Source organism: Syngnathus acus, chromosome 9, assembly GCF_901709675.1.
Source record: "Syngnathus acus chromosome 9, fSynAcu1.2, whole genome shotgun sequence".
In the NCBI taxonomy this organism is placed as follows: Eukaryota; Metazoa; Chordata; class Actinopteri; order Syngnathiformes; family Syngnathidae; genus Syngnathus; species Syngnathus acus.
In genome coordinates, this window is record NC_051094.1 from 9,099,285 (window position 1) to 9,125,903 (window position 26,619).

At 42.5% G+C, this 26,619-nt stretch overlaps 3 protein-coding genes across 4 annotated transcripts; 2 read left to right on the forward strand and 1 right to left on the reverse strand.

Annotated features, from left to right (window-relative positions):
• Positions 1 to 65: 65 nt before the first annotated feature.
• Positions 66 to 4,105, forward strand: aldh3b2 (aldehyde dehydrogenase 3 family, member B2). 2 transcript variants are annotated; one of them, XM_037258697.1, is made up of 10 exons: positions 66 to 254; positions 595 to 790; positions 872 to 982; positions 1,735 to 1,855; positions 1,928 to 2,013; positions 2,288 to 2,369; positions 2,455 to 2,844; positions 2,915 to 3,081; positions 3,497 to 3,596; positions 3,665 to 4,104. In XM_037258697.1, exons 1-10 carry the CDS (start codon positions 202 to 204, stop codon positions 3,862 to 3,864), a joined length of 1,506 nt encoding a protein of 501 aa, XP_037114592.1. In that variant the 5' UTR covers positions 66 to 201; the 3' UTR covers positions 3,865 to 4,104. The 2 variants fall into 2 exon arrangements, with proteins under 2 accessions (XP_037114592.1, XP_037114591.1); XM_037258696.1 differs by lacking the exon at positions 66 to 254 and adding an exon at positions 304 to 522 and having other exon boundaries at positions 3,665 to 4,105.
• Positions 4,106 to 4,107: 2 nt separating this feature from the next.
• Positions 4,108 to 5,571, reverse strand: mmab (metabolism of cobalamin associated B). Its single transcript, XM_037258698.1, has 9 exons — positions 5,429 to 5,571; positions 5,209 to 5,267; positions 5,039 to 5,132; positions 4,910 to 4,967; positions 4,769 to 4,841; positions 4,593 to 4,690; positions 4,452 to 4,516; positions 4,326 to 4,385; positions 4,108 to 4,241 (listed from the first exon to the last, which is right to left on the reverse strand). The coding sequence occupies exons 1-9, from the start codon at positions 5,521 to 5,523 to the stop codon at positions 4,157 to 4,159; spliced, it is 687 nt and encodes a 228-aa protein (XP_037114593.1). The 5' UTR covers positions 5,524 to 5,571; the 3' UTR covers positions 4,108 to 4,156.
• A 135-nt stretch (positions 5,572 to 5,706) lies between these two features.
• Positions 5,707 to 12,249, forward strand: mvk (mevalonate kinase). Its single transcript, XM_037259586.1, has 10 exons — positions 5,707 to 6,040; positions 6,108 to 6,255; positions 6,470 to 6,614; positions 7,322 to 7,477; positions 7,649 to 7,752; positions 7,907 to 7,952; positions 8,102 to 8,192; positions 8,521 to 8,640; positions 8,723 to 8,876; positions 9,472 to 12,249. The coding sequence occupies exons 1-10, from the start codon at positions 5,963 to 5,965 to the stop codon at positions 9,621 to 9,623; spliced, it is 1,194 nt and encodes a 397-aa protein (XP_037115481.1). The 5' UTR covers positions 5,707 to 5,962; the 3' UTR covers positions 9,624 to 12,249.
• Positions 12,250 to 26,619: the final 14,370 nt, after the last annotated feature.

Below are 26,619 nucleotides of genomic sequence, written 5' to 3' on the forward strand. Positions count from 1 at the left end.
TGTCGGATTGCAAGCAGCTGCTGTGTGAGAGAGCAACACCCCATGCAAACACAAAAAAAATAAAAACAGGCCGCAGTCCGATTGGGAAAGACGCCCAAGAAGCACATTGGGAACATTTCTTGAATAATGTGGATTACGCTGTGAATGTACAGAACCTCCTCCAGTCCTATCATGGCCCACACAGCTTAGAACGGCAAAAGCATGAACAACCTGCCGAGTCCTTCACCTGCCAACTGGTTCAAATCTCTACGAAGGTGAGTTAAAGGTTTTATTGCTCAGTAGTGAGTGAGTGAGATGCATGTGATGTCAACTGTGGCTGAGCTTTTCTTGGTAGAGCGCATCACCTGACTAGCTGGAGGGCTTTAGGATTTTCATGCCTCCCTGCTAGTAGGGATTTTGCTTCTCAATCTCACCAGTTACAATGAGGAAGTCTAGTACGGGAGATCTTAGTAGAGTAGACATGAGTGCAAAAGGAAAGGCTTGCTCTGCATGCCAAAGGAATGGCCGTTTAACGTGCAGAAGGTAGAGTTGGATCACTTTGGTCTGAAGGTTGACTCTGATGTTGAGGTAATAATTGGCTTTTGGATGTTGAAGGACCAGATTAGGCGAGCCGTGCTTGAAGACGTACCCTCTGCAGTGCGAAGATCTGCTGAAGAGAGCCCGGGTGTCCTTCCAAGCCAAGCGTAGCATCAAGGAGAACTTCAGGCTGGCCCAGTTAGAAGCTGTGTTGCGAATGCTGGAGGAACACGAGTGTGACTTTGTGGACGCTCTTGGAAGGGATCTTCACAAGGTGAGTGGATGGATTTTTTGGGGTTTTTTTTTTAAAGCGAAAACTGACTTTTAAAGTTTGAAATCTCCCATCTTGAACCAGCCACGATTTGAGACGATTGTGTCAGAGTTGATTCCAATAAAAAGTGAGGCTCTTCATGCCATTGACAACCTCAGGAAGTGGATGCAGCCACAGCATGTGGAAAAAAACCTGGTGAGACTGTTTTGTTATTATGAAAAACATTTTGGGATTACAAATGAATTACATGACATTTTAGTGGGGAACATTCCATCGGATTGCTACATTCTTTCGTCAAAGAAGATTAATATGCACGTTGCCTTGCGCTGTTGAAGGCTTAAACTGTTTTCCTCTTAGTCCACATGTGAACTCAACAGGACAATTTTATAAGATAAATGTTCGTTTTTAACATTATTTATGCCCACTTCAACCTCTGAAAATATTAAAATGAATCCCTGTAAATTTTTGGATTTTATGGGAAGTGTGTTTCTGTTCATAGAAAAGCTTAATATCACTTCATGTGAGAAAACTGATCAATATTTAATTCATATGATAAATATATATAATTTATGTGAACATACTTAGGCCGACTTAAATGTTTGCAAATATTGTAAGGATTGCTCGAGTATTTTGGATTTCATGGTCACTAACATGGACATAGTTAACAATTTCAGATGTAGGCCCAAGTACAAATTTCCATATTAATTTTGGTGACGAGGAATCGCAGTTTTCTGCCGTTAAGTTTTCCTTTATAGTGAGCATCTATGGAAAAGAAATCCCAAATTATCATTGTTTTTAATATAAAAGTTAAAAGGCCATTGAGAGCAGTTTTTTGTAATTAGGCGACTCTAAGTTTCTTTAGCCTTTAAGATGTCCCAACTGATGGACTGATGACCTCGTAAGTTCCAGTTTTAATGACCATCTTTCGACGTGTCTGCTTGGCTCAGTCCACCAGTCTGGATGAGTGTCTTGTGGTAAACGAGCCCCTGGGGGTTGTGTTTATCATGGGGACCTGGTGCAGTCCAGTCCAAATGTGCCTGGTGCCACTGGTGGGATCCATTGCGGCAGGTACCCCCACGCTCTACACATTTCAGTCTGTTTTATTTTACAAACACGCATGATTTGATTTATTTTGTTCAGGCAACTGTGCTATCATCAGTCCTTCGGTGTGCACGGCTCACACAGCAGCGCTTCTCCATCGTCTCATCCCCTCCTACTTGGACAATGTGAGTGCTGTTTTAGTGTCATATTTATTGTTGTTAACTTAAATTGTTATTTTTTTGTGTACAACAGTTTGTTTCAGCTCTTTTTTAGTTTGCCATAAATAAAATGGTGTTTATCACATGCATGCAGGAACATTTAAAAATCACTCTGTCATAGTTCTGTCTGGAACAGCATTTAAATCTTTTTCATGTTAACTAATGTGCTTGTAATTTGTAGCGTGTGACTGCATCACACCATATTTCATATCAATGATCTACAATTCTTGTTTTTCTCAAGGAATGCTTCCATGTAATTCTTGTAGGCACCAATGACTTGGCCGACATTGTGGAACTTAAATTTGATCATATCTTTTTTTCTGGTAAGACAATTGCAGTGATGCAATACAACCCATCTTGAAATAATCAATGGCATACAGTATTTAATCAATGTACGTTAAAATCCAGGAACCAGAGAGGAAGGAATTCGAATTTCTCAAGCTGCAGCACAGTGTTTGACACCTGTCACCCTCGTTCTGGGTGGGAAGAACCCATGTTACGTAGACCAACATTGCGATGTTACCATCGCAGCCCAGCGCATTGCCTGGGCCCGATTTCACAATTCCGGGCAGAGCTTGGTGGCCCCCGACTACATTCTGTGCCATTCGGAGGTAAAAAACCGTCTGGTCCAGGCACTCAAGTGCTGCCTGATGCGGTTCTATGGTCCTGATGCCAGAGAATCCAGCAGCTTCTGCCGCATGGTCAATCTGGACATCTTTAACCGTACGAAAGACTTGTTATGGAGATCTGGCAAGGTTGCTTTGGGTGGACAGGTGACCGAGGCAGAGAAGTACATTGGTGAGAGCCCACACAAAACTGGATCCTGTCAATTTTTTTTTTGACTTAACTGTTTCTGCTCTGTCTAAAGCCCCAACAATTTTGATTGAAGTGGATGAGTCAGACCCTATTATGCAGCAAGACGTTTTTGGCCCGGTTCTTCCAATTCTCTCTGTGAACAATGTGGATGAAACGATTGCCTTCATCAACAAACGAGAGAAACCCCTCTGTGTGTATGTGTATTCCAACAACAGCAAGGTATGAGGCAAAACTAGAGAATAGAAACGCTAAACACTGTTTAAATTAGTTTGTGGTCCTCCAACCTTTTTTTTTTTTTTAAATTTAGCCAAGCACACTGATCTGTGCAAAAAAATAAAAGTCATAGACGGACAATGCCTTGAAGTAAATTTAGAGTGCAATGACTTCATCTTTCCATTTATTAAACACCTTTGGAGAAAAAAAAATCATGTTCATCAGATTTAATATTTATAATTTTTATGATTTACAGGATTTGATATTTTCAGAAAAAAAACATTGCAATTGTTGTCCCGTTTTAAGACTAGCAGTTCAACTTAACTTTGTGTGAATCAAATTCAACCATACAAGTTCAGTGACCTTTGACCTGAGCTTGCACCATCATTCTCAACTGGCTGTATTACCCCACCTCACGCAGGTGATCACAAGAGTCATGACTGAAACTTCTAGTGGAAGCTTTTGTTCCAACGACAGCATCCTGCAGAGTCTGATGGTTACCATTCCTTTCGGTGGAGTTGGTGAGTTTGGATGCGTTATTAAACAATCGGACGATATATCAAATGCGACTTTTCTGTTTATGGGACAGGTGCCAGTGGATTTGGTTCCTTCCATGGCCGCTACAGCTTTGATACATTCTCTCATAGGAAGTCATGTCTGCTAAGAAGCACACGCTTGGAATGTGTCACTTCTCTGCGTTATCCACCCTACGATGACCGCAATTTGTCCCTCATAGCGTGGGGGAGCAGTCTCTCCTGGAAGAGCCAGGGCTGGTGCCAAATCTTGTGATTTGTGTGGAAGGGTCAAACTGGAACCACATTTCTATTTAAACCTCAATATCATTAATTTAAGCACAAAATCCAGCGAGAAAAAATGATAAATTGATTAAAGTTGACGTGCATTAACTGAATACTTGCAGAAGATTAATTCCAATACTTAAATGATGAAAGTGGTTGTCAATTTTGAAAAGTTGTGTATTCTCACTGAATGTATATAAAGATTCATCAAAATCAAAGGTTTGATTTCATGTATAATTAAAAATAAATTGCACATGAATATATGCCTAAATATCCATGAAGCATTAGGTAGGTCTTTTGTAGATGATCTCCTTGTTGTTTTCTTTTAGGGCAGCATATCTGGCCACAGTGAAAAGGTAGTCACTTAGCCTGTGTGGAAAATGTTGACAATCAGATTTAGGTTCTAAATATAACATAATGATAGCATGATGTTAACTACAGTTCCATAATTACCTGTTTAAAAACCTGGCAATATCTGGATCAGCCTCCCCCGAGCGGACAATTGGAGCAATGCTGTCAAAGTAAGGGTCAGGGTTTTGTTCACACTGGTGATGAGGGTGTGTGTGTGCATCAACTGACCTGCGCTCAGCTCTGCGACAGACAGTTCGAGCTATATGCAAAGATGCGCTGCTCTTTCCTCCAGACTGTTATGTAAAAGTGTCAAATAAAAAAAACAACGTAAGCACACTGACATTATTGAAGATGTCTAATTAGACTTACAGGTAAAATGAAGTTAGTCAGCGGAGGGAGTTCCTCTGTGAATGTATCAATCCAACCTTCCAAATCTGTTATTGGAGTTCCAGTAAATTTTGTCCGAGCTTACATACAGAAAATATAGTTAGAACAGAATGCATTTACTAAGTTAAAACATAACCAGTAAAAACAGCTGTATATACTTAAATGACTTTCTCTTGCTGATGACTGAGGAGTGGCGATATTGGAGCCAACATCTTGCAAAACACACTGTATCTGGAAAAAACAAACAAAAGTCATAAATCCAATGCCCCATCAAAGAAGTGATATCAGGTCAATCTAACCTTATCCAGCTGATGTGTGAACGTATGGCCTTTCTCAAGACAAAATTCTCTGGCTAATCTGCAACATTTAATATAATGTGATCAATGTTAGACAAAAAGGCAGTAGGTATACAATGTCACGTTTCTTACCCTATAGCTGATGACAATTCATCTGTGTTTCCTAAAGCTTCAAAAATACGATCTTCCTTTGGTCTTCTTTCTCCAGTAAAAGTGCTTGAGAAGCCTTGGAGGAATAACCAAAACAAGTCAGCATGTACATCAATGTAGAATTCATTTACTCAAGTTGCAATAAAAACAACCTTTGTCGCCCGTTTTGGTGTAGATTTTGGGAACTTTATTGTCTCCATCGGTTGTGTAACTGTGAAAATAATAGATGACAAGAGTCAAAATGATCAAAAACTCAATTAAGGGATATTATTGATATACATTAAATGCATCAGTCTGTCGACAGCGACATTTACGAAAACTATCGTGAAGACATCTGAGGGGCTATGCATATCAGAATAAACTTTCTACAACCTTCTCCAAATGAACGATGTCTGTCGCCCGCTAATTTGTCTAATATTTCTAAAAAAATTGCACAAAATGAAAGGTTTACAAACAAAGGTAGCCATGTTTGTTAAAGTTGGACAAATATGTCCTCTCGCAGTTTCCGTAGTTCTTAATGGGCGTTTCCTTTGTAATCGCACGATTGGATAACTCACCAGATGATCGGCGAAAACACGGATGGTGATTGGTTAAAAAGACAACGAAAAAAAAGGAGTGATATGAGCTGATTGGTTATTATTGGTCGAACATGTCCTGAGCTGTCATCCGTTTTGTCAACTGTGTGGAGCGAGATGTTAGCAGGCAACGTTATTCCCCATCACTGAGGCCCGACATGTGTAATGGCACTTGCATTTTACTGTATTTTAAGGTTCTTAAATCTTCATTGATCCTCCACGAAAGCATTGGAGCTAGAGTTGCTGACGACTGTTTTCTCTCAAAGTAGGGTTAGGGTTAGCTCTATGTAGCAACTTGCTTTTACGGGCTACTTTTTATTCTTGTGAAAAGATGCACACCAGAGAATGCATCGTATCTGCTCCGGGAAAAGCAATTCTTCATGGAGAACATGCAGTTGTACACGGAAAGGTAATTTGTCAATGAAGCAAGGTACTGACACTTTTGCTTGTTAACACTTTTTGCTGATGCATTCCAGGTCGCACTTGCTGTGAGTTTGAATCTGAGAACATACTTGAAGTTGAAAGCCACTAACCGTGGTAAAGTGTGCATCAACCTCCCAAACATTGACACCTTCCTCTGTTGGGATGCTTCTGAGTTGAAGGCTCTTCTGCCACTGTCACGTGGTAAGGAATTGCTACCAAGTCCAAAAATAAATAGCTGGCATTTTTACGTTTGCATCCCATAACCTTACGAGAAATAAGTGAAACAAACTCATGCAACATTAAATATTAACTTGCAGTCCTTCCCTATTGACAATCTTGTGGTAAACACACCCAATCATATTGGACATGCATGCTGTAATATTGTGTGCATTGTTGTTGTTTTTACTTTTAACAGGCAAGCAGGAGGAAGTAAAGCGACTAGATCCTGAGCTTGTCAAGAGACTGCGTGACTTTGTCGGTGTAGCAAATGGAAACTTGGATACAAGCAACATGGCCACCTTGGCGTTTCTCTACATCTACCTCTCGTTGTTTGGATCAGGGTACGATTCCGAATTGAGTCTTTAATGTGAAGCTGGGCCTGACATTTCTACACTCAGGATTTACACAGGCGACTGTGTTACCGCTCTAATCCTTACTCTGGAATATCGGCTGGTTTCCTTGGTTCCCTGCTTTCTTGTTATTGCTTTTCATGTAGAACCTGAAAAATGGTGGGAAATGTGGTCTTTTACAGGCTGTGTAAAACAGCCAGTGAGAGAACTGAAATTAGTTCTTGTGTTTGCTGTAACTCAAAGCTGTAAACAAGGATGATGCAAGTGGAGGTCGACCAGATAACAAGTGCAGTTTCCTGGAGGATGCCTTATTTCTTTTTCAACTTTTACAGCCTTTTAAAAATGTCTGTCTGCCAACGTGATCAAAATGTAGACGGCAAAGCAGGATGATCCGTAAAGATAGGGATGGGTTTTTTGGCGTTTCGGGTCATCGGGAGCTTTAAATGCCGTTGACACATTGCTGGCATGTTTGCCAGAAGTGATGGCTTCCAAAAGAATGACCTTGTTTGAAAGTATAGCATGAAGCCATGAGACCATCAACAAGCCAGGGGGGTCGGGTTCTCTTTCAGACAAAAGTTGTCCAATTTCCATTCTGGTACCACACATGGATGTCAAGCAAAATAAGTCTCTGTGACATGCCATTGTAAAAGTAGTAAAGGTTTATTCACACATTCGACTTTCTTTCCTTTCGCATTTAGTGAGCTGCCAAGCCTTACAATATCCGTGTGGTCAGAGCTGCCGACCGGAGCAGGATTGGGTTCGAGCGCAGCCTATTCAGTGTGTTTAGCCGCAGCTCTGCTTTGTGCAAGTGGAGCCATTCCCGCTCCTCTCAAAGAGTTGGAACACACCGCCAGGTAATGACAATATAATTATGAGAATAAAATCATAGCAGTCTACTCCATGGCACGTTTGGGTTGGATCCTCAAACATTTTCTGTAATACATTTTTTTTTAATGAATAAATATTCACAACAATTTATTCATCCTGGCAGATTATCATGGAAATAATGAGAATCATTTTTGCAGATGGTGTCAGGAGGACCTGGAGTTGATCAACAGCTGGGCCTTCCAAGGAGAAATGATCATCCATGGTAATCCTTCTGGAGTTGACAACGCTGTAGGGAGTTGGGGTGAGGCCCGGCATATGGTACAGTGCTAATTGTGCGACACCTTTGTGCCTCCACGGACACTTGTTTCATGGAATCACTGGAGTATTACGTGCGGCAGCAGTGTTCATTATCATCAGATGATTATCTCTTCAATGACTGATTTGTTTCTGTGCAGGAGGCATGCTGAGGTTCTTGGCCGGGAGGATAATACCACTGAGCAGGTAGTGGCACTGATTAAACTCCGCAGAGTGGGTTCATACAAATCACAGCGCATATTTTTCCTCCAAAAATGAATGTCGATGGGAATAAATTGTCTTCTCAGCAGGGCAGATGAACAAATTTAGCTCAACCCTCTTTTTGTGTCTTCCAGGGTGCCATTATTAAGAATCCTCCTAACGAACACTAAAGTGCCACGTAGCACCAAGGTGCTTGTTGCCAGGGTGAAGGACAAAATTAACAAGGTACTAAATGTTTTCTCCTCCCCAGTGCGCTACCTGCTGATATTATGATTAATATCCTAGGCATTTCCTTTGTATGCCACCTGCTACAGAGTCTGCTATTGAGTGCTGTCATAAAATATTGAAATTAAACTCTTAGCCATTACCTCTGTGTGCTGTTGCCTTGGCGACACCAGCAGGTGTGCACACATTAGCCTGCTTGTTGTTGTGATCAGGCGAGCGCAGTTCAGTTTTATTGATCTATTTTCTCATTTCATTGTCTTGTTTAAAAATAGGTCTGGGATTAATTGAAGTGAATGTTAATAATTTTTTATCACCCTAATTCCCATAGTTTCCCACCATTTTGACCTCTGTGCTCGACTCGGTCGATGCCATTTCCTGCACTTGTGAGAAAGTCCTCCTAGAGATGACCAACGAGCCCATCACAGGAGAGCACTACAATATTTTAGAGGTATGACCCCCCCGCGCCCCAAGCATCTCATCTCCATCACTACCAGAAGTGTCAGCGTTTGTTTTTGTCATTACACTTCTAGGAGCTGATTGATATCAACCAGCATCATTTGAACGTAATGGGCGTTGGACATCCTGCCCTGGATACCGTGTGTCGGGTCACGCTCGCCAGGGGTCTGCACAGCAAGCTAACAGGTGCAGGGGGCGGAGGCTGTGCCATTACTCTTCTGAGACCAGGTAGGTCCTTTTCTAGAAAATTCCCTTTGATTTATATAGTCTTGAAAAAAATGTACAGTGATCCCCCGCAATGGTACAGTTCATTCACCGCACTGTATTGCATTTTTTAAAGGATCATTTTTCATGGTGTTTTACAGTTACTGTAATTTCTTGGAGCGTGGAAAAGAGTGTCACAGTCACAGCCGATTCCCCTTTCAGTCATTTATTTGATGTCAGAACAAAATAAAACGCAAACACAATTGATTCATGCCGGAGCTGCTGTTAGCCACAGCTCACACCCAGACACTCACAGACTTGTCAACGTCACATTCCCCCACCAAGCCCTGCATCTTATCGTCACATGCATGTACATGTTTACATTTTCTTTTGTTCAAATATTTACATTGTGTGCAAAAAGTGTGTTTTTGTATGTTTAAGTGTGTTTGAATTGTGTGTGAGGGTGGGAAATATATTTATATATCTATATATTTAGAGAAATATATATAGATGTATTTTTTAAATAGACTCTCTGGACTATACTTTTTACAATGTTTGCAAATCATTTTTATGTCTCCTTTCTCAGTATCTACAATCATGAATTGCCTTTTATTTGTAGAAACAGATTCCGCGGTAGTCCAGACTACGATTCGGGACTTGAAAGACTGCGACTTTGACTGCTGGGAAACGAGTATTGGCGGGCCTGGTGTCCAAGTGCATTCCCCCCTCTCTGTAAAGGAGGATATTCTAGGAATATTAAACCGTTATTGAGACATGGCCATGGATGTGCGAGTGAATACATTTGATATTCAGGTTTGCTCCAGTGAACCAAGGGACATTTTCGACCCGAGCAAAAAATGGAGTACATTGAATCATGCATCTTGTTGACTGATAATTGTATGTAATACACGTTTTCCGCTAGATGGCGATAGAGTTCCATAAATTCTCCTTATTGGAGAGTCTGTTTCTAAATGTTTGCTCAAGTGCAGCGCTGCACTCTTGATTGTACACTACCAAAATGATCATGACTGAGTCAAGTCAAGTTTTTAGCTTCACCCTTGACTTCTTTTAAAGCTTGGTGTGTTCTGAACATTGTATACTCTGTCTTCGGAACATCTCTCAACCTCGAAAACCTTGCTTATTATAACTGCAAAGGCTGCACATACAGATGATGGATCTGTTTGGAATATTCCTGGTTTGGAAAAAGGTCATCCTGGGATTTACAAGTTTTTGAATTTCCTTCTTCCTCCCCCCTTATATGTCATGAAGATTAAGTTCTGCGGTGTATGTGAATAAACGACATTTGTCACCCTCCCTTTCTTCTTGCCTGCCGCCCCCTCTGTCCCCTTGGATTGTGTCATCTTTATGTTCAGTGAACATCACCGCCCCCAATCTTGCACACACCCCCTTGGCAGTACACTGCACAGTTGCCCCTAACCCCTGCTGGAATTTAATTACCACTGTGCTTTTCAATTGAACCGGCATCGACAAGAGGGAGGGGGGGCAAGGGCGAGACAACAGAGCCGGTTTCATTTGAAGCGCCTCTCTCCGCTCTTTCATTCTCACTCTTTTTTTTTTCTTCCTGTGAGCCACAGATGTTTTTTTTTTTCCCCAATGTCAATGCCTGCTTCTTTCTGAATAGAATCTGAGGAGGCTGTAAGATTATTTCAGATAACATAGGAAGTGGTGCAAAGGGGTCAAGGATGCTTATGTCCGAGTTGGAGGGATTTGATTTAAAAAACGGTGCTGTCCCAGAAGTGTGATACCGCAGAGAAATGCAGGCTAGCCAATGTTAAATGCAGTTTTGCAGTTTCAGAAATTGAGGATGTTGAATTCATTTGATCTAAGATGAAGATTAAAATGTGAATGTGCTGAGTGGTCATGCTCACCAGGGACGTTCTCCCTCTGGACCCCCAGTGGGTGGCTGGAGAGCTTGTCAGGAGCCATTAAGTTTGAATACACAACCCGAGCTGAGTGACAACATGGCATGTCGCTGATGGCGGCTGCTTTTACGAACAGGGGTTTTAGTGACTTCCTACAGAGAGTGTTTACATGTGCGACTCTGCACTCACAGGCCTCACTATATATATATATATTGTCAGCTTGTATTATCCAAGACAACAGTTTAATGTTACACATTTACAGTAGCTGTGCCAGAGTGGGACGGAGAAATTTGCTCAGCAGGGCTCGATTTTACCCAGACAAGAAACATCAACGTCATGATCTTGGGAATGATCTTCCCGGGGGTGTTTACCCTTTCATTGAGCAGGGTGGGAGGTTTTAGTGCACTGCCAAGGAACTGAGTGCATTGAGTTGAAATTGTAAGTTATGGATATTCCTTCTTGCTCTAAGAATCATATATTTGCAATCTACATAAACAGCTTTGCTATTCCGCTTTTACGGATTGCATATATACATGCATAAACATACATTTGGAATGTGTGACCTTTCAAAACAAAGCACTGTCTTCTCTGTAACCTTAGCCTGTCTATCAGCTATGAACAATGTCAGTCTTGTTAAAGGGGCCTGTTGACCATTAAGACAGGAATTAACAAGAAAGTCGTTTATTGGTATTGCAACTACTTTACTCGTCTTCACATAAAGGAAATGTAACCCAAGAGGTTGAGGCAAGCAGTCTTTTTGCCCGTTGTTGACTTTATACAAAAATTGTAAAAACTCTATTTTGACAAAAAGATGGCAAAGCAGTTCTGGTATATAAGGGTTAGGGTTTGACCTCATCTGCTGAAGACATTTTACAAAAATGATTCTGACAGCATAGCATTAGCATAGCATATTCGCTTTCTCCTGACTGTTAAACCATCTTGAGATGTGTGACCCTTTTAAATACATATTTTTCTTGTAAGGTTCCAACCATTTGATTGGTTGGATGTCAGGCACATTTCTCTCTACAGGGCGGTCCCTCTGTGGATAGTCCCTTTGGACTGTTTGTTGTAAACATCTGCAACCCTTAACACACTTTGACTTCCAGTCGCCATTCTTTTTTTTCCTCTCCATCACAGAATTGTATCATGTCGTCGTATTGATCCAGTAATTGATTGTGTGAAGCGGGTACCTGCAACACACTGTCATCCTTCAGTGCCACTAGCACACTTGTTTAATTGTAGACAAAAGCACCTTTCTTTCTTGTTGCCTTTGAAAAGACTCATTGATTTTTATAGCACCCTTCATCCTTGGCTCATTGTGTGTGTGTGTGGGGCTTGTGTTGAAGCACTACGAAGCATATGTTTTTACTTGGAATTTGTCTAAAGCAGTAGAAAAGCAATCATTATGTTCTCCCAGTCTGTTGCGCAACCCTTCATTATTTAATTTGAATGGGGTTTTATCCAATTGATTGACTTGACAATTCACTTAAAGCAAATATATTTTGCTCATCAAAGGCAGTGTATGTTGTATTTATCCATCCATTGTTTATAGGAATTCCAGTTTATGCAAGCAATCACAGTTCTTGTGCCAGAAATACATTTTTTGTTACTGTGGTTGCGTTTAATAATGTGAAAGCAATAATCCTCGCATAATCTATTCATATAAAGAAACAAAATAGCTTTTTACTATTTTTTTTTTTACATAGGTTTGAAAATGGGGTTTAGAAAATGGCACAAAAATAGATTCAATGCACTTTAGGTCTATAGAACAAAAATATCCTAAATGAAATTTGATTTGCATTAATTTGAGCAGCTCAAAATTCCATCATATTCATACTTTGAAATGAAAATAGATTCTCATCATTTCACTGGGATTGCAGCCAATTCAATGCATTCATTTTATTTCACCATTAGAGGCTCAGGGAGGAGGGGAGATGATCTCAAAATGTTATCACACGACAGCGTGTGATTGATGGACCATTAAAATGTCAACCTGATGTACAGTATTTAAAGAGCTTTTAGGTCACGGCACAAATGGATTTACAAAACTATTAGAAACAAATATTCCCATCTTCAGCTATTTGCTCTCGCACTGCGATGCATATCCGTCTGACTTTTCTCCATCTTTCTTCCCTCACCACCACTTTGTCGGGAGACCTCCGGCGTCCTGTAATTGCAATAGGACAGGTAGGAGTGTTCATATTTCAGATGCCGCATGCAAGATAACATCTAATAATCCAAAAGCGTTGCAAAACTGCTATCTCGTCGCTCATGCATTATGAATGAGCCGCTGATTGCTTTCTTGCATAGATTAGCAATCATTTCACAGAAAATGTTTCATAAAATGTGCGCTCGGAGGCTTGCGTCTTTTTCCGGAGGAGTTGAGGTGACACATCCCACTTCTTTGTGCGAGATAACTCAGATCAGGTAATCGCACTTCTCCCCCTTGCACCACTGCTCTTCTTTCTTTACACATTTATTTCCCCCCTGCATATCATCACAGGGGTGATAAGTGTGATTTTTAAACAACTGATTGCTCACTTAGTAAATGTATTCAGTGGTTGCGGGGTTATTGTGCGTCGAGCTAAGGAGCTACTAAGTCATAGGGTATGCGTTGGCACCAAAGGAAACATGCCAGCTCCAGAAGTGCCTTAACATGCTCTTAGTCAGAATCAAACAGTAATCTCCGCTTGAAGAGTAAACCTGGCATTTGAAAATGGGGGGGGAAATGGAGTCATGTTCAAAGTCCAGCACAGTTTGGTCTGGATCACTGGTTGACGACCAGTTTGTTCATTTTCAAACATTTACCTTTGTACCAGCGCTTGAGATGTTTGACTTTTGCAGAATCACTGGATTTTTGACTGGGTCAGAGTGGGAAATCTCTTCCAACCTTCAGTCAGGAAATTTCAGGTTAATTTCAAGCCGTGAGACTTAGTAACCAAGGACAACACTTTTCGCGGCTCATTTGATGTTTTCATGTGCTCAAGCTTTCGATCTTTTCGGCTCAAGTAGGTAAAGGGAAGAGTACGTTTTTGGGCACATGGGTGTCCCTTTGTAACCCCTGGCCCCTGCCTCTTCCCCAGATGGGCGGCCTCTCAGCCGAAGCCCTGTGGAGGTTGCTGCCCTCTGCCTGACAGCCTGTCACCAAGCCATGGTGGAGTTTTTTTCCCCCTCCCCTGCAGGAGATGGTGTCTGATTGGGAGCAGTGTGTGAATAGCCCTGTCACACCCGATAAGGCAGCAAGACGACCTGTGACGGGGACATATGGCATGTTTGACAGGGAGAGAGGGCACGAATCGCACTGAATGATAAAATGGTGTTTTTTTTTTCCCCCCTTTGGCAATGTCATGCTTTCAGGCAAGCGTGGGGACCATCGTTCACTCAAGCGTCTGACTCCAGCCTTCTCGTGACATCTCCTTCAAGGTTTTGGCTTTCGCTAGCTCGTGCCCGGCCAGTTCTGACACGGCCAGACTCTTCAACTCGCAGCTGCTCTGTTAGCTTGTCGACGAAGAGGGCATAATTGGATATCAGTTTAGTTTAGTGATGTAGAGCGGGAAATTCAAGAGCCTGCTGGTTTGAGTTCTCTCGTCCCAGTCTGTCACACGCCTGCTGATTAATATCCACGCGGGCTCATCAAGATGACTCTAATTGATAGCTTCAGCCTCCTCCAGACCGTGGTTTATTTAAAGGGTCATGCTGACAAAGGAAAAGAGAGGAAAGAGGAGGCTGACAAGATTGAAAAGGCGTTGGGGGAATCATTGAGTTTAACTGCACACCTCTCATCCTTCCTGTCAGCCGGTCTTGACTTGTGCTGTTGCAGTCTCAACTCCCATCCTGTCAAATGTCACTTTGTCTACTTGGAACTGTGACAGGCTGTCCAGGTGCCACACACGGGCTTTGGTGCACCATCAGTCACCTCTGCTCTGCTCCCCAAAGACTCACAGTCCAATACCCTCCCACTCAAAGCTAGCATATCTGGTTCCCTTGGGACTCCCTCTGTGGAGTTAATTCTCTCTCCACTGGGCCAGAACTTTGTCCTTCTGCATTTGAGATACAGTGGAACCTCCAAAGTTGAACACATTCCATGAAGCTTGCTCACTAGGAGATCGATTGTGGTCTATGTGATTTAACCCATAGCAGTGTCAACTTTTGACATCATAAATAACCTTTGGTTTAAGTCACATTTTTATACAGAAGTCAACCTTTAAGCCATTGAAGCAATAAAACATCGATTTGACACATACGTTGAAAGTTTCCTCAACAAATGTGTCCTCTGATAACCACTGCTGTGTGTGCTCTTTGTGCTACTTGGACACTGTTTCAAGCTGAGCAACACTTCACTCAGGGACCCTACATAAGATTTGTTTTCTTCACTGTTCCATCAATAACGCTTGAGTTGCACTGTTAGTATTTTTTTTTTTTTAGAAGACTAAAACGCTCAGCGGGCCTTGCAGCGTATGATGACCTCAGTGTGAGATCATCAAGCTGCATGGACGAGAAGCGGTCATTAGCGCTCACGCGCACTCTCACCGTGTGTCGACTGTTTCTAAATCAGCTGGTAGGGTCCTTGTTCTGCAGGGGAAATTTTTTCAAGGAGCCATTTGGTAGATTTCGGCCTGTTGAGATGATATTTATAGGAAAAAACAGCTCTCCCATAATAGTCATAAATATGCAGTCGAGCGTTGTTAAACACCGGAACGACAAAAGAGGTCATGATTGCACTTAAAGGAACCCTGTTGTGATGGCAATTTGAAAACATTACAAAAAGCACCAAGTCTTTTATTAATTGAGAAAATCTGTCTCCATTTTAACTAAACAATAGTCAAAACTGAAACTAAGCTGGTGTTCATCCCTGTTGAGTTATCATTGATACACGTAACCATCACAAACACTCGGTATTTGTGTTCAGGTACATGAATAAGTTAGCGTTTATTTATAGTTGCAATAAATGTACTTCTAAGGGATAAAAACAATATAACTAGCTTTAGTTATTTGCTTTTTTTTTTTTAGTTCTATCATCATGGATGGCCTGGATGCCTGGTCACTGGATGACCATTATGGATTCATTGACTGTTTGCAGGAAATGAGGCATCATGGAGTTCACTGCGCGGCTGCTTCGAGCAGTGGTTACACCATATTGATTAAGTTAACTATTTTGTGGCCAAAAGAACAAAAACATAACGTGACCATCACTATTCCTTTCCCTTTAGTTTATCATCACTGACACATGCAAATGTCCCTTTCTGTCTAATGCCTCTCTGGAAACGTGGAATTGTTCCACTTCCAGCAATCTGTTGTCTTTTAGTTCCAGTCGGATATGGATTTTCATCATTTTGATCTTTTCCACTTGGTTGGAAGGGAGAAAAAGAACAAGCGGGATGAAAATGGGCACTGAAGTATTTATTCTCATGTGTAGTCAGGAGCACACAATTGCTGATGAGCGCGGTCAGGGTCACAGCACTTAACTCTCCAAAGGACGACCAGCGCTTGTAATCACATAATATGGACAATCTTTCATTCAAGTGCTGCTGACATTCAGCCATTGCAAATGGATTTCACGGGCGGTGTAGCTCTGAGGGTTTTATTCTCGATATGATGTCAGTGCTAGACGATATTAAAAAAATAGAAAGCATCCTTAGGGTGAAAGAATAAAAACTTGATTCGATATCGCTCAGGAAATGCTGCATTCCAAGTGTTCTGCTCGTGTTCCGCTATTCTGGAACAGAATGGAGGCGCCGCAGCCCGTCTCTCAGCCATAATTAAGAACATTTTGTGTTACATTAGCACGAAGCCCATCGTGCCATTGAACTAGTCGCCCCGATTAATAACAGGCAGCTAATTTCAGCGGAGGAAGGCAGCACTCCAAATTGGCTCCTAATTACACATTAGGAGTGTGAAAGCCTCCTGCCGCTCTGGCCTCCATCCTCTTCCCCAACCCCCCCCTTCCGAGCCGGGTTTCATGTGTTGGCCCACCAGCACATTAACGCAGCTCCCGAGAGTGGCTAAATCCAGCCGACCCGATGGCACAATCAGTGGCAGATGTCAGGAATCGAAGATGATGAATTATGAATATTCCGGAAATGTGGATCATATTGAGGGGGTGGCTCAACCCCCCGAGCCAAATAAGCAGACATATTCAGTAGGTCTGTGCAGGGTTTAGTGTGATTGATTTCTGTTCGCCATTATAAATGTCCCCCAACTGAAAATGGATGTTTTAGTATATATAGTTCTCAAGGACTCTCAGAGTTGGCGGGCGCTCTTTGGCAATGTAGAGGCTGTGTCTGCAGAAATGACTTCCTAGTGTTGCCTCCCTTGGGTGGTCAATTTTGAGGACTCAGGCAGCTGGGATTGATGTCCTGGAGGATTTAACAACAAACTCTCAGTACACAGCATTTGCATAGCTGCATGATTGCAGCCGAATTGGAGGAGTTGAGGGGAAGATGTAGCTAGCTTGGGGTTGTGTGTGTGTGTGGAAACTGGTAAGAGTGGCAACTGCAGAGAACTATGTCCAGAGGTACACACTCATTTAAATAATTTTATTTTAGCAACCCCCCACTTGCCCCCCCCCCCTCAAAAAATGCTAAAATTCTAAATATCCATACCAATGATGTTTTGTAGAAAAATCTATATACTGATGCATTTATTTGCATGCTGTCAACGCAACAGGTGGTGCAATAACTCAAAACATAATCCCTGTAAGACCTTTTCAGCCAATCAATAACCTGAAGATAAGGCACGATAAAAAAAATACAAAAATGTCGTTAATTGAGAAAAGATTAATCGTCTGTGGGATTGACAGAGAAGTAGCATGACCTATTACAATTGGATACATTAACAAAATAATAAAGAAAACAACAAGTCCATCGGTAGATAAACAGCACTCACTTTTTTGTGTGCGTGTTGTTTTAGCAATGCTAACAATATTCAATTATTTCTCAGCAGGGGGTTATTGGTGGCTGACCGGTCCAAAGGTAGATGCAGAAGGAACAGTTAAGTTATTACACAACTGTCCAAATTTGTCGCTGTTTAACTTGAATGTAACTGAATGCAAATTAATATAGTCAACATTCATTTTACTATGGCAAAGAACTGCTGCGAAAAACAAAAAAAGCGATTCGACCTTTGAATACATTCAAATGCTGACACTGTGGCTTGAGTTTTTTTCACTCGATATTATTTCACATTGCATTTACAATTTAGTTTTGTGTGTGTGTGTGTGTAAAAGAAAAATTTCAAACATGTCAAGAAGGTGAAAAACAGCTCATGCTGTGTTCCGTGTACGCGCCTAACATTCTTTGAAAACTAAGCAGACGGCCAGTTTCACAAGGCTGTGATTGTTATCTCCCTCCATATCAAATGCATCTCTTTTAAAATACCTGACCTTTACACAGTACATGCCCTTTTCATATAAACGGGAGGGGATTCAGTGGACGCTATAAGGGACCTTCAGACACTGATGGAATTGGATTCCCTGTCAAAGCATGTGTCAAAGTCATGCCGTAGTCTACTACGACTGATGAGTGCGCTGCAGATATGTGAACGTACACCTGGACATCTGCGGGGGGTCACAGCCACAGGGAGGGGAAGGGACAGCAAGGTGAGATATGAGCCTGAGGTCAACCTGCTGGCCAGTTATCACCTTGCCCCGCCCCCCCGACCCAATCCAATGAGCAGCCAGTGCATTTTCGCTTCCTTCCTGCCATTCATCACAGCCCTTGTGACAGGAGAGACGAGCTAATCCACCACATCAGAAACCGTGATGGACCTGTACGGCTCTGCCGCAGGACCAGCGAAATTAGGCGAGAACCGACGTGGATGTTGGCAGGAAATTGGCTTTGCCAATCACGTGTTGTGCCCCGAGCCTCAAATTTGCTGTCAATCGAGGCTACATCTGTTCATTTAGAATGCCCCCTTTTTTATCATGTTATCCTGACTTTGACTGTCCCTTTGCTACAAATGAGTTCTCTCATGGGGGTGTGGAGATTAATGCAAAAAAAGTGGCTCATTCAAATCACTGGAGGTAAACAACAGTCTAGTGTCCATAAAAGATCAAACCTATCCTGTTTTAGATCACTCCAACTTTTTAATGCGGCTGTATTGATGTAATTTCAAGCCATTTTCTCCACGAGTACCTCGGTTCTGACACCCACACAGCTCCTCATAATGGCAGCGGTCAGCATATAAGTGGTCTCTCCACGAGCAACTCTGCAATATTGAAAAGTGTAAATCTATTCAACAACACCTTTTTTTTTCTCCTGTTAACTACTTCTGGATGTAGAGTTGAATCCCCAATCGGTTCGGGTCATTGCTTCCAGTAAAATAAAATGTATGAAGAAAAGGTGGCCATGTCAGGAAGTGAAAATGATTAGACAGCCCAAAATAAAACACGTAAGATCAATAATGAATGAACAGATTAAAATATCTGTACGGCTATGCTTTTGTTCACATAGCAGACTCCATTAAATAACACAAAGTAGTGACTCGGCCTTTCCCTGAGCTGCACTCCATCCCGTTGCCTCCCAGAGAAACACTAATGCTGTCTGCCAGCATGGTGCTACATAGATTTGTGAGGAGACCGGGGGTGATCATTTTTCCCCCTTTTTTTCCTCCCCCTAGGTGACACTCTGAAATATATTTTGTGTGCCCTTTCACTTCAGACGAGCTCAGTGAGGAGGAAGCCCGGAGGAGACTAATGAGAGAGTGCGGGGCTATGGCTCCGTCTGCCTCCACGCCTCATTTTTCTTGATTTCACTCGCTCCGGTGTCGGTGTGGGCTCCTGCTGGCCAGGTGATGGCGGTGCCAGCTGGTGCGTCCAGCTCAGACGGACAGCGATTCATTTCCCCCCAGCTGGTGATTTATGGCACGGCGCAGCACAGAGAAGCTGCTGCGCATGGCACCGGGCCGGCTGAGTTAGTGCACTGTCCGGCCTCCGTCATGCTTTAGCACGCAGCGCTCTGGACTGCCTAATTTACGCTGGAAGACAGTCACATATATCACACCCCGTCTGGCCAATGAAGATTGGTAGTGTTTTTGGAAGGCCCCGTACACAGTCGATTTTACTCACGCGGCCCGGCATTGCATCAAAGAATCGAGTTGCCTTTTTGTAGTCTATTTGATCCTTCATGCTCCATTGCTGCAACTTGTTCCCCCCCCCCTCCGACGAGGTTATGTTTTATCTACGCGGCGCCGTTTGTGTCTAGCTCCTTCAGGTTTTGATAGATGCTGGATTTTCTCTTAAGATGATTGCGTTCAATATTGATGAGAGAGGCAAGTTCCTCGCTAGCGTTGAGTCTTATTCGATTACAGTGCTCTCCTGTTATATTGTGGTTCATCATTCACGCTGTTTTGGTTCTTAAGACATCGTTTGGACTGTCTTCAGATGGAATTACATGGTTTGAGAGGTGGCGCGCCCCCAATGTACCTGTACTGTTGTCATTTATTCTATTGTTTCTTCATCCCCTGTTTCACAACAGGTGTGATAGCGTCACAAAAAAGAAAATCGACAATACAATCCATTCACTCACTTTTATTCTTTTTTGTTTCGCTCATCCCCGTCATTATGGGTGGCACCGCTTCCTCAGTATGCGGACATAATGTGACGTGATCATGTTGGAGGGAGGCCCTCTTTGGCACCCGAGGTCAGTGCCCTACTGTTGGGGGAAACCGGGGAGGTCACAGTAGGTAGCTCCCTGGAGCCACCACGTATTAATGCTCGGGCTGACCTGGGTGATAGGAAGCAAGCTTCAGGCGCATGTTTGATTCATGAGTCCATCCTCAGTGGCCCTCGGGGGACCTTTTCCAATGCTGTCCTTTTACTGGCACGGTTGAGGGTAGCTGCAAGGGAGATCAGTCCTGTCTGTCACAGAGAGGTTGTATGGTGATAAAGGCTCAGGGCTGGGAGAGGGCCAGAGCACACACATCGCCCCAGTGTCAGGCACATGCGATGACTTAATGGCGCCTGATGATGCGACAGCCAAGTTTTGTATAAGAGCGATGGGGGCTGGGGAGGAAGTCAGTTGAAGGGCGTTTGGCAGCTCCACTTTTTCTTCTTCAAAAATAATACGTGCCCCCTTTTACCGTCTACTGTAGCTCTTGTAAGGTTACGAAAGCAAAAAATGAATGATATAGTACATGGTTTGAATGATATCATACTTTAGTCTATCGGACTTGAAATTATACATCCTCTGGAGTTGGTTCGAGGTTATTTTAGTCTCCATTGTGTCAGAAGTAGGGGTCCATCCAGTTTACTCTAATTGTGCATTGAGAGCAGACCATTGTGAGCTTTGCCCAAGATGAATTATTTATTGCTTAATATTAAATTGAAATCTACATATACTAAGTGTTAGCGTGACTTAATTTTTCACCTGCAAAAGTGTTAACCGCCAAAAGCTAATGAGTTACTCCTTTAATTCTTGCTGAACTGATGTCTTACGTTTGACTGAAACATATCTTTAAAAGGTTTTGGTTGATTTTAAAAGTGTAAAGCCTCAGGGGCGATCACTTTTAGATGATCTGCTTTACTATTCTTTACTATTTTTCTGGCTCTTATTATTATGATGATTGATTGATTGCTTATGACTACTCAAAGCTGCTTCGGGTAAAACTGATTGTTCTGTATAGGCAATGGAGAAGTACAAAGATGTCTTTGACAAATTTGGGGCATTTCTTTGCTTACTGTATGACACCACCAAATTATTTATTTTGAGCAGAGTGGCGGCGTCCATCCCTTGGTTGTATGACTTCAAATGAAATGGTTCTCTTCTCTGAAAGCCAGATCTTGGCAATTACAGCACACGCAGAGGGAGCGAGGAAAGGCAACAACAATGTCTTGCCAGACACTTCACAGCCCGTAATTCCGACTGCATGAATATGACTGTGTAATACGTAATCCTGATTTGTGTTCCTTTCAGTCACCAAAAGATCTCGACATGCCTCAAACAAAGTCATCAAGGCTCGGCTGTGCATGTCGCCTTCTCACAATCAAGTCAAAGCTTGTCAAGGCTCCTGCAATCAAAATAGACACAGTGGGGAGGGGGAAATCCACTTTTCACAGACTCGCGCTGTCACCTCCTCCTGCCCGTCACTAATCTTGAAACGCTATTTACAGTTTTAATATAGATCTCAAATCCTATTTCCCTTTCTCTAGGCTGCTTACACACACACGCACGCACGCACACACACTGTACTTCTTTTGTGTTTTTTTTGGAGAGTGAGTCTTCTATGCATTCTCCAATGCACACGAGCCCATAGTTGTTCTTTTGTTTTAACTAAACTGGCATCCCTGGATCAAAAAGAGAATAATCCTTCACTCATTGTTGATTCTGTTCCCCTCATCTTTCAAAAATTAAGTTCAAAGTAAACGACAGCATTTGTATAGCAATGTTGGTGAGCGTCGAGGCAAACTAAATGGCCCCATTGCGCAGTGCAACCTTTACCACGACTACGGTGCACATTTGTTGTCAAATGTACTGAATGTTTAATGCATCTAATTTTGTGATTCATATCTACCGGAATTACGGCCTGCGCCGCCAAACTACCCATTTATGTCAGATGGCAGACTAATGGTGATATTAATGAAGTCATTGCTTTAGTCAGAAAATCAATAGTCACTCGAAACAGTCAATGCGAGCCAGTGGGTTTGAATAGTGACCTAGTTCCCATATAATAACAGCTCCTAAACCATTCAGCATTGTTGGACGCTCATGACATCTGCTGCCATATTCCGTACGTTTCATATTCATGCATGTAGAACATAATGCCCAGCGCAAAAGTGGATATAAGAAGGAACTAGGGCAGCTGTAATGACTTTGTTTGCATGTGGTAATCAAAACTGCGGAGGAAAAATGAATAGTGCTGATGCGTCGCACAACGATCCCTACCAATATTATTCCACGTCATTAGCTGTGAAAAATGGCCTGGGGAAACATCAGCCCCATGTCTGTGTTTGGCCAGAAGGCAGGGGGGCCGAGGGAGGTCGGGAGGTTAACCTGGATTTGGCATTAAGCAGCCCGGCTGTTGTTGATGCTTGGTCTGAGTCTGTAAAGAGCCAGCAGCGGCGTTAGCGCCGGACCGGGTCACGCCGAGGTCAGTGGGCCTCGATGGTCAAGCGGGCCCGGCGCTGGTTCCAGCTTACAGAGGCAGCACTTCGCCTCAATGACATCAGTCAAAACTCATGACTGTGTTATTACTGTGTTGTGTTGTTCGCCCTGAGATGAATAGACTTGCATTCAGGCTAACAAAGAGCCTTGACATGCGCACAGTGGAGGGATGGGGGACTTTGTATACTGCTTGATGGGCAGTAAAAGAAGACAATGCGAGCTGTCCCCTCTGAACCGCTTTTGTCAACAGTGAAATCCCCATCATCTGTGCAGAGGCTGTGCTGCAAGTCATTTCCCATTAGGACAAATTCTGCATGGCTCATAAACGATGAGACACAAGTTATTTTAGATGCAATCAGTCTTCGCTGCAGCTTCCTGAGCTGACCTCTTAGTGTGCATTCACAAAGGATGTGTTTGGTTTCTTGTCCACTTTGGAAGTACAGTAGGACCACAATCCAATTTTAACACTTGGCTCCCAATTTCTTTCTTTTTTGTATTGCACAAACAATCTGTCTTACTGTCTCGCTTTTAATACATCAGATATCGGAATATACACAAAGACCTTGGAAAAATTATGTAAAATATATTGTTATTTTATGTTGTCAGTCTCGATATTTTTGAAACCACCAATAAATGATATGAAAACAGTATTGCTAATGGTGAAAATACTAGGAATGGTGAAAATATTGCAACTACTACTGACTATCCCTGCTCAAAATAATGATTGTACCCAGCCCTGAGCCATCACCTTATTGTGGCTGGAGGCATTTCTGAGTCCCCAATGATCTTGATTGGTGGAGCGTCTGCAGTGACTCGGCCTTTGTGTCAGTCCATTGTGATGATTGTGGAGAGCTTAGCTGATAGTCGAAGCTTTAATTTTACCAGTCGGTCTACGTTCCTAACCTCACCTATGGTCATGATGAAAATAACAAGATCCAGCTGAAATGAGTTTCCCCTGTGAGAAGCTTGGTCATCCGGGAGGCACTCAGAGTAGAGCTGCCAGATGAGGTGGTCTGGGCATCTGATCAGGCTGATGAGGTGTTTCGGGCATCTCCCACTAGGAGGAGGAACCAAAATCTGCTGGAGAGATTATGTCTCCCTGCTGGCCTGGGGACGGCTAGAAATTCCCTCAGAGGAGCCGGATGAAGTGGCTGGGGGAAGAAAGTTTGGGCTCCCCTAATAAAAGTCCATTTTCCACAGTAACAGTGAAATCAGCTCTGCAGGGTTACTGAGCAGATGCGTTGGAAATGTCATAAGAGAAAGCCTGTTCCTGGGGCTAAAACACCCAAATGCCAATCAAGCTAACCCCCTTTAAGCAAAGCTTCCATGTTGTAGTCCAATGGTGGTCATAAAGTACAGGGAACTGATACTGTATGTAGGAGACAATGAGTGCCCTGCAGAGGAAAAGAGAAGAGGGGTGATTAGAGAGTGTCTCTGAAGTGGCGCTGACTCCCCCACTGATGGGGAGTAATTAAAGCGGCCTACTGTGTTGTCAATGCAGCTAACGGGGGATGATAATGAAACATCACAGCTCTGAGCTTGTGCCTGCAGCACCTTGTCCTGACCTAGTACCGTCATTAAAGCGCAGACACTTTGTAGGTTGTTCCGGTACGCGACGACATGTTAGGATTTGATACTTCACTTAAATGATTCAGAGTTTTTTTTTTTACAATTTCTCCTGTCCTGTTTCCTTAGATTATTTACATTTTCCCTCTCAAGTGAGCAGAGAGCATCTTAGTAAATATGAACTCTAGTTTTTGAAGTTCAGGATAATCAAACATAAATCTGTGAGTGTCTGTTTAGTATATAAATGGGCATCAACTAGAAAGTCATCCATCACTTTATTTTTCTTTGCTTGTAATCACGACGTGCTCATTTTAGAATTGCATGCATATTCATTCATAAATTAATCATAATATGGTATACTGGCAGGACATTTGAGGCAAGCGTTAACAGCGCACAGCTGATGTTCTGTTAATGCAAATAAGGGAGGCTTTGAATGTGATTAGAAATAAAATAGGCCAGCAAAATTCATTTGAAGTGAGTGTCAACTTGAAACCTGTGTAAATGGCATTCAAGATCTATTCAGCCTTGTCTTTTTTAAAAAAAAAAAAAAAACCCACTCTCAACGCTCATCTTTACTGCTACTGTTTCTCCCAAATGTAAATCAATAAGATGGAAAGGAATCTGCATTAATTCAAAGAAAAATAATACATCCATTCGTTTCAAGATGAAAGCGGCCACTCCGGGTTGTCCTTGATTACCATGTCTAATTAAAGACATTGTTCTCCATTTATTTCCCGACACCACTTTTTGTAGAGTGTCATTAATTCACATTAGTCTTAGCCTTTCCACCTCTGTGCCTCTCAACTTGTTAATCAATGCAAGAAATGTCTTTCATTTTGCAAGAATTTTGGAAGAGATCGCACGGAAGGTTAAACACTTTATTTGACAATGCCCAAAGGAAGTTATTTGCCAACTACACAAATATCAACATTATCTGACCGATGGGAAATGACGACACTTTTCCCAATATTGACCAAAAGAGATGGAGAGATGTACTTTCCATTGTTTTGGTAGGATTACCCAATATTTTCTCAAGCAATGCTGTCCTCTTTAAATGTGGTTAAAGGTTACAAGAAGGGTCAGATGAGATAGTGGGGGGCAATGTCAAGTTTCGCATGGGCCTATTTCTGTCAAGAGCAACAGTTGTCTTCTCATCGTCCATGGTTTTCTTTGGCGACAGTTCAGAGACAATTAAAGTAGAGATCAGAGCAACAGCTGGGAGGGAGCTGGTTCTGTCCAGATACATCTGGATAATGGATCATTTTCATTGCAAATCCCATGCCTCTGCACAGGTTAGAGGCTATAGAGCAAAGGTGAAGGAGTCAGCAGATGTTAAGCATGGAATGACTTTGTAATGGCAGAAAAACACTGGGAAAAAAATGAATATTGAAAAAAATATCTATATATTTTTGAGGACAGCTCTGATTTTTAAATGATATCATTTAGGTCGAACTTTAACCGGGTTCTTGCAACCATCTGCTCCTGGGATTCATGCCAGATGCCACAGGCTAAACAAGATGGGGGAAACTGGTGCTATGCTTAACGAAAAAATAATGGCGTACAGTGTTCTGCATATCCCTGCCATGCAACCTCCATCCCTCGCCCGCCCCGCTACATTTGTGTTTCAGGTGTTTTCCCTTTTCAGCTGCATCCTCTGGGGAGCCAGCTTTAAAATGGATGATTGCCTGCAACCGTCGCATTAAAAGCATTAATCCGGCTCTTATCAAGCAGGGAATGATGAATTAGGAGCGTCAACTGTGGGCTCACCTTTGTTGTCATTTGAACAGAATCAAAGCTTTAAATCACAGGGCTGCACCTGGTAATAGGAGGGGGGGATGGCGTTCTAATACCGGCTGTGACAGAGCCACACTGCTGCCGACTGATTTAATAACTCCATGAGGAGTGGGTGGCACCGGGCCACTAAACGTACTGAATTGAATACATTTGAACGAGCTTTTAAAATGCAGAATGAAGTGGGAGTTGCCATTGTTTGTCTTTGTGAATGCGTGCTTTCGAGGATTGGTCGGCGACCTGTCCCGGCCGGGTGTACCCTGCCTTTCACCTGTGACCCTAATATGGATCAAATTGGTACTGGTTGTTTGGGTTTAATTCAAAACAAATGTGCGGCACAACCAATAGATGAAAAGAAAAGTCAGTTCTGAATTGAACGCGCATTGATGGTTCCATGATTGCTAAATCGGAGTGTCAATTTGGTTATCT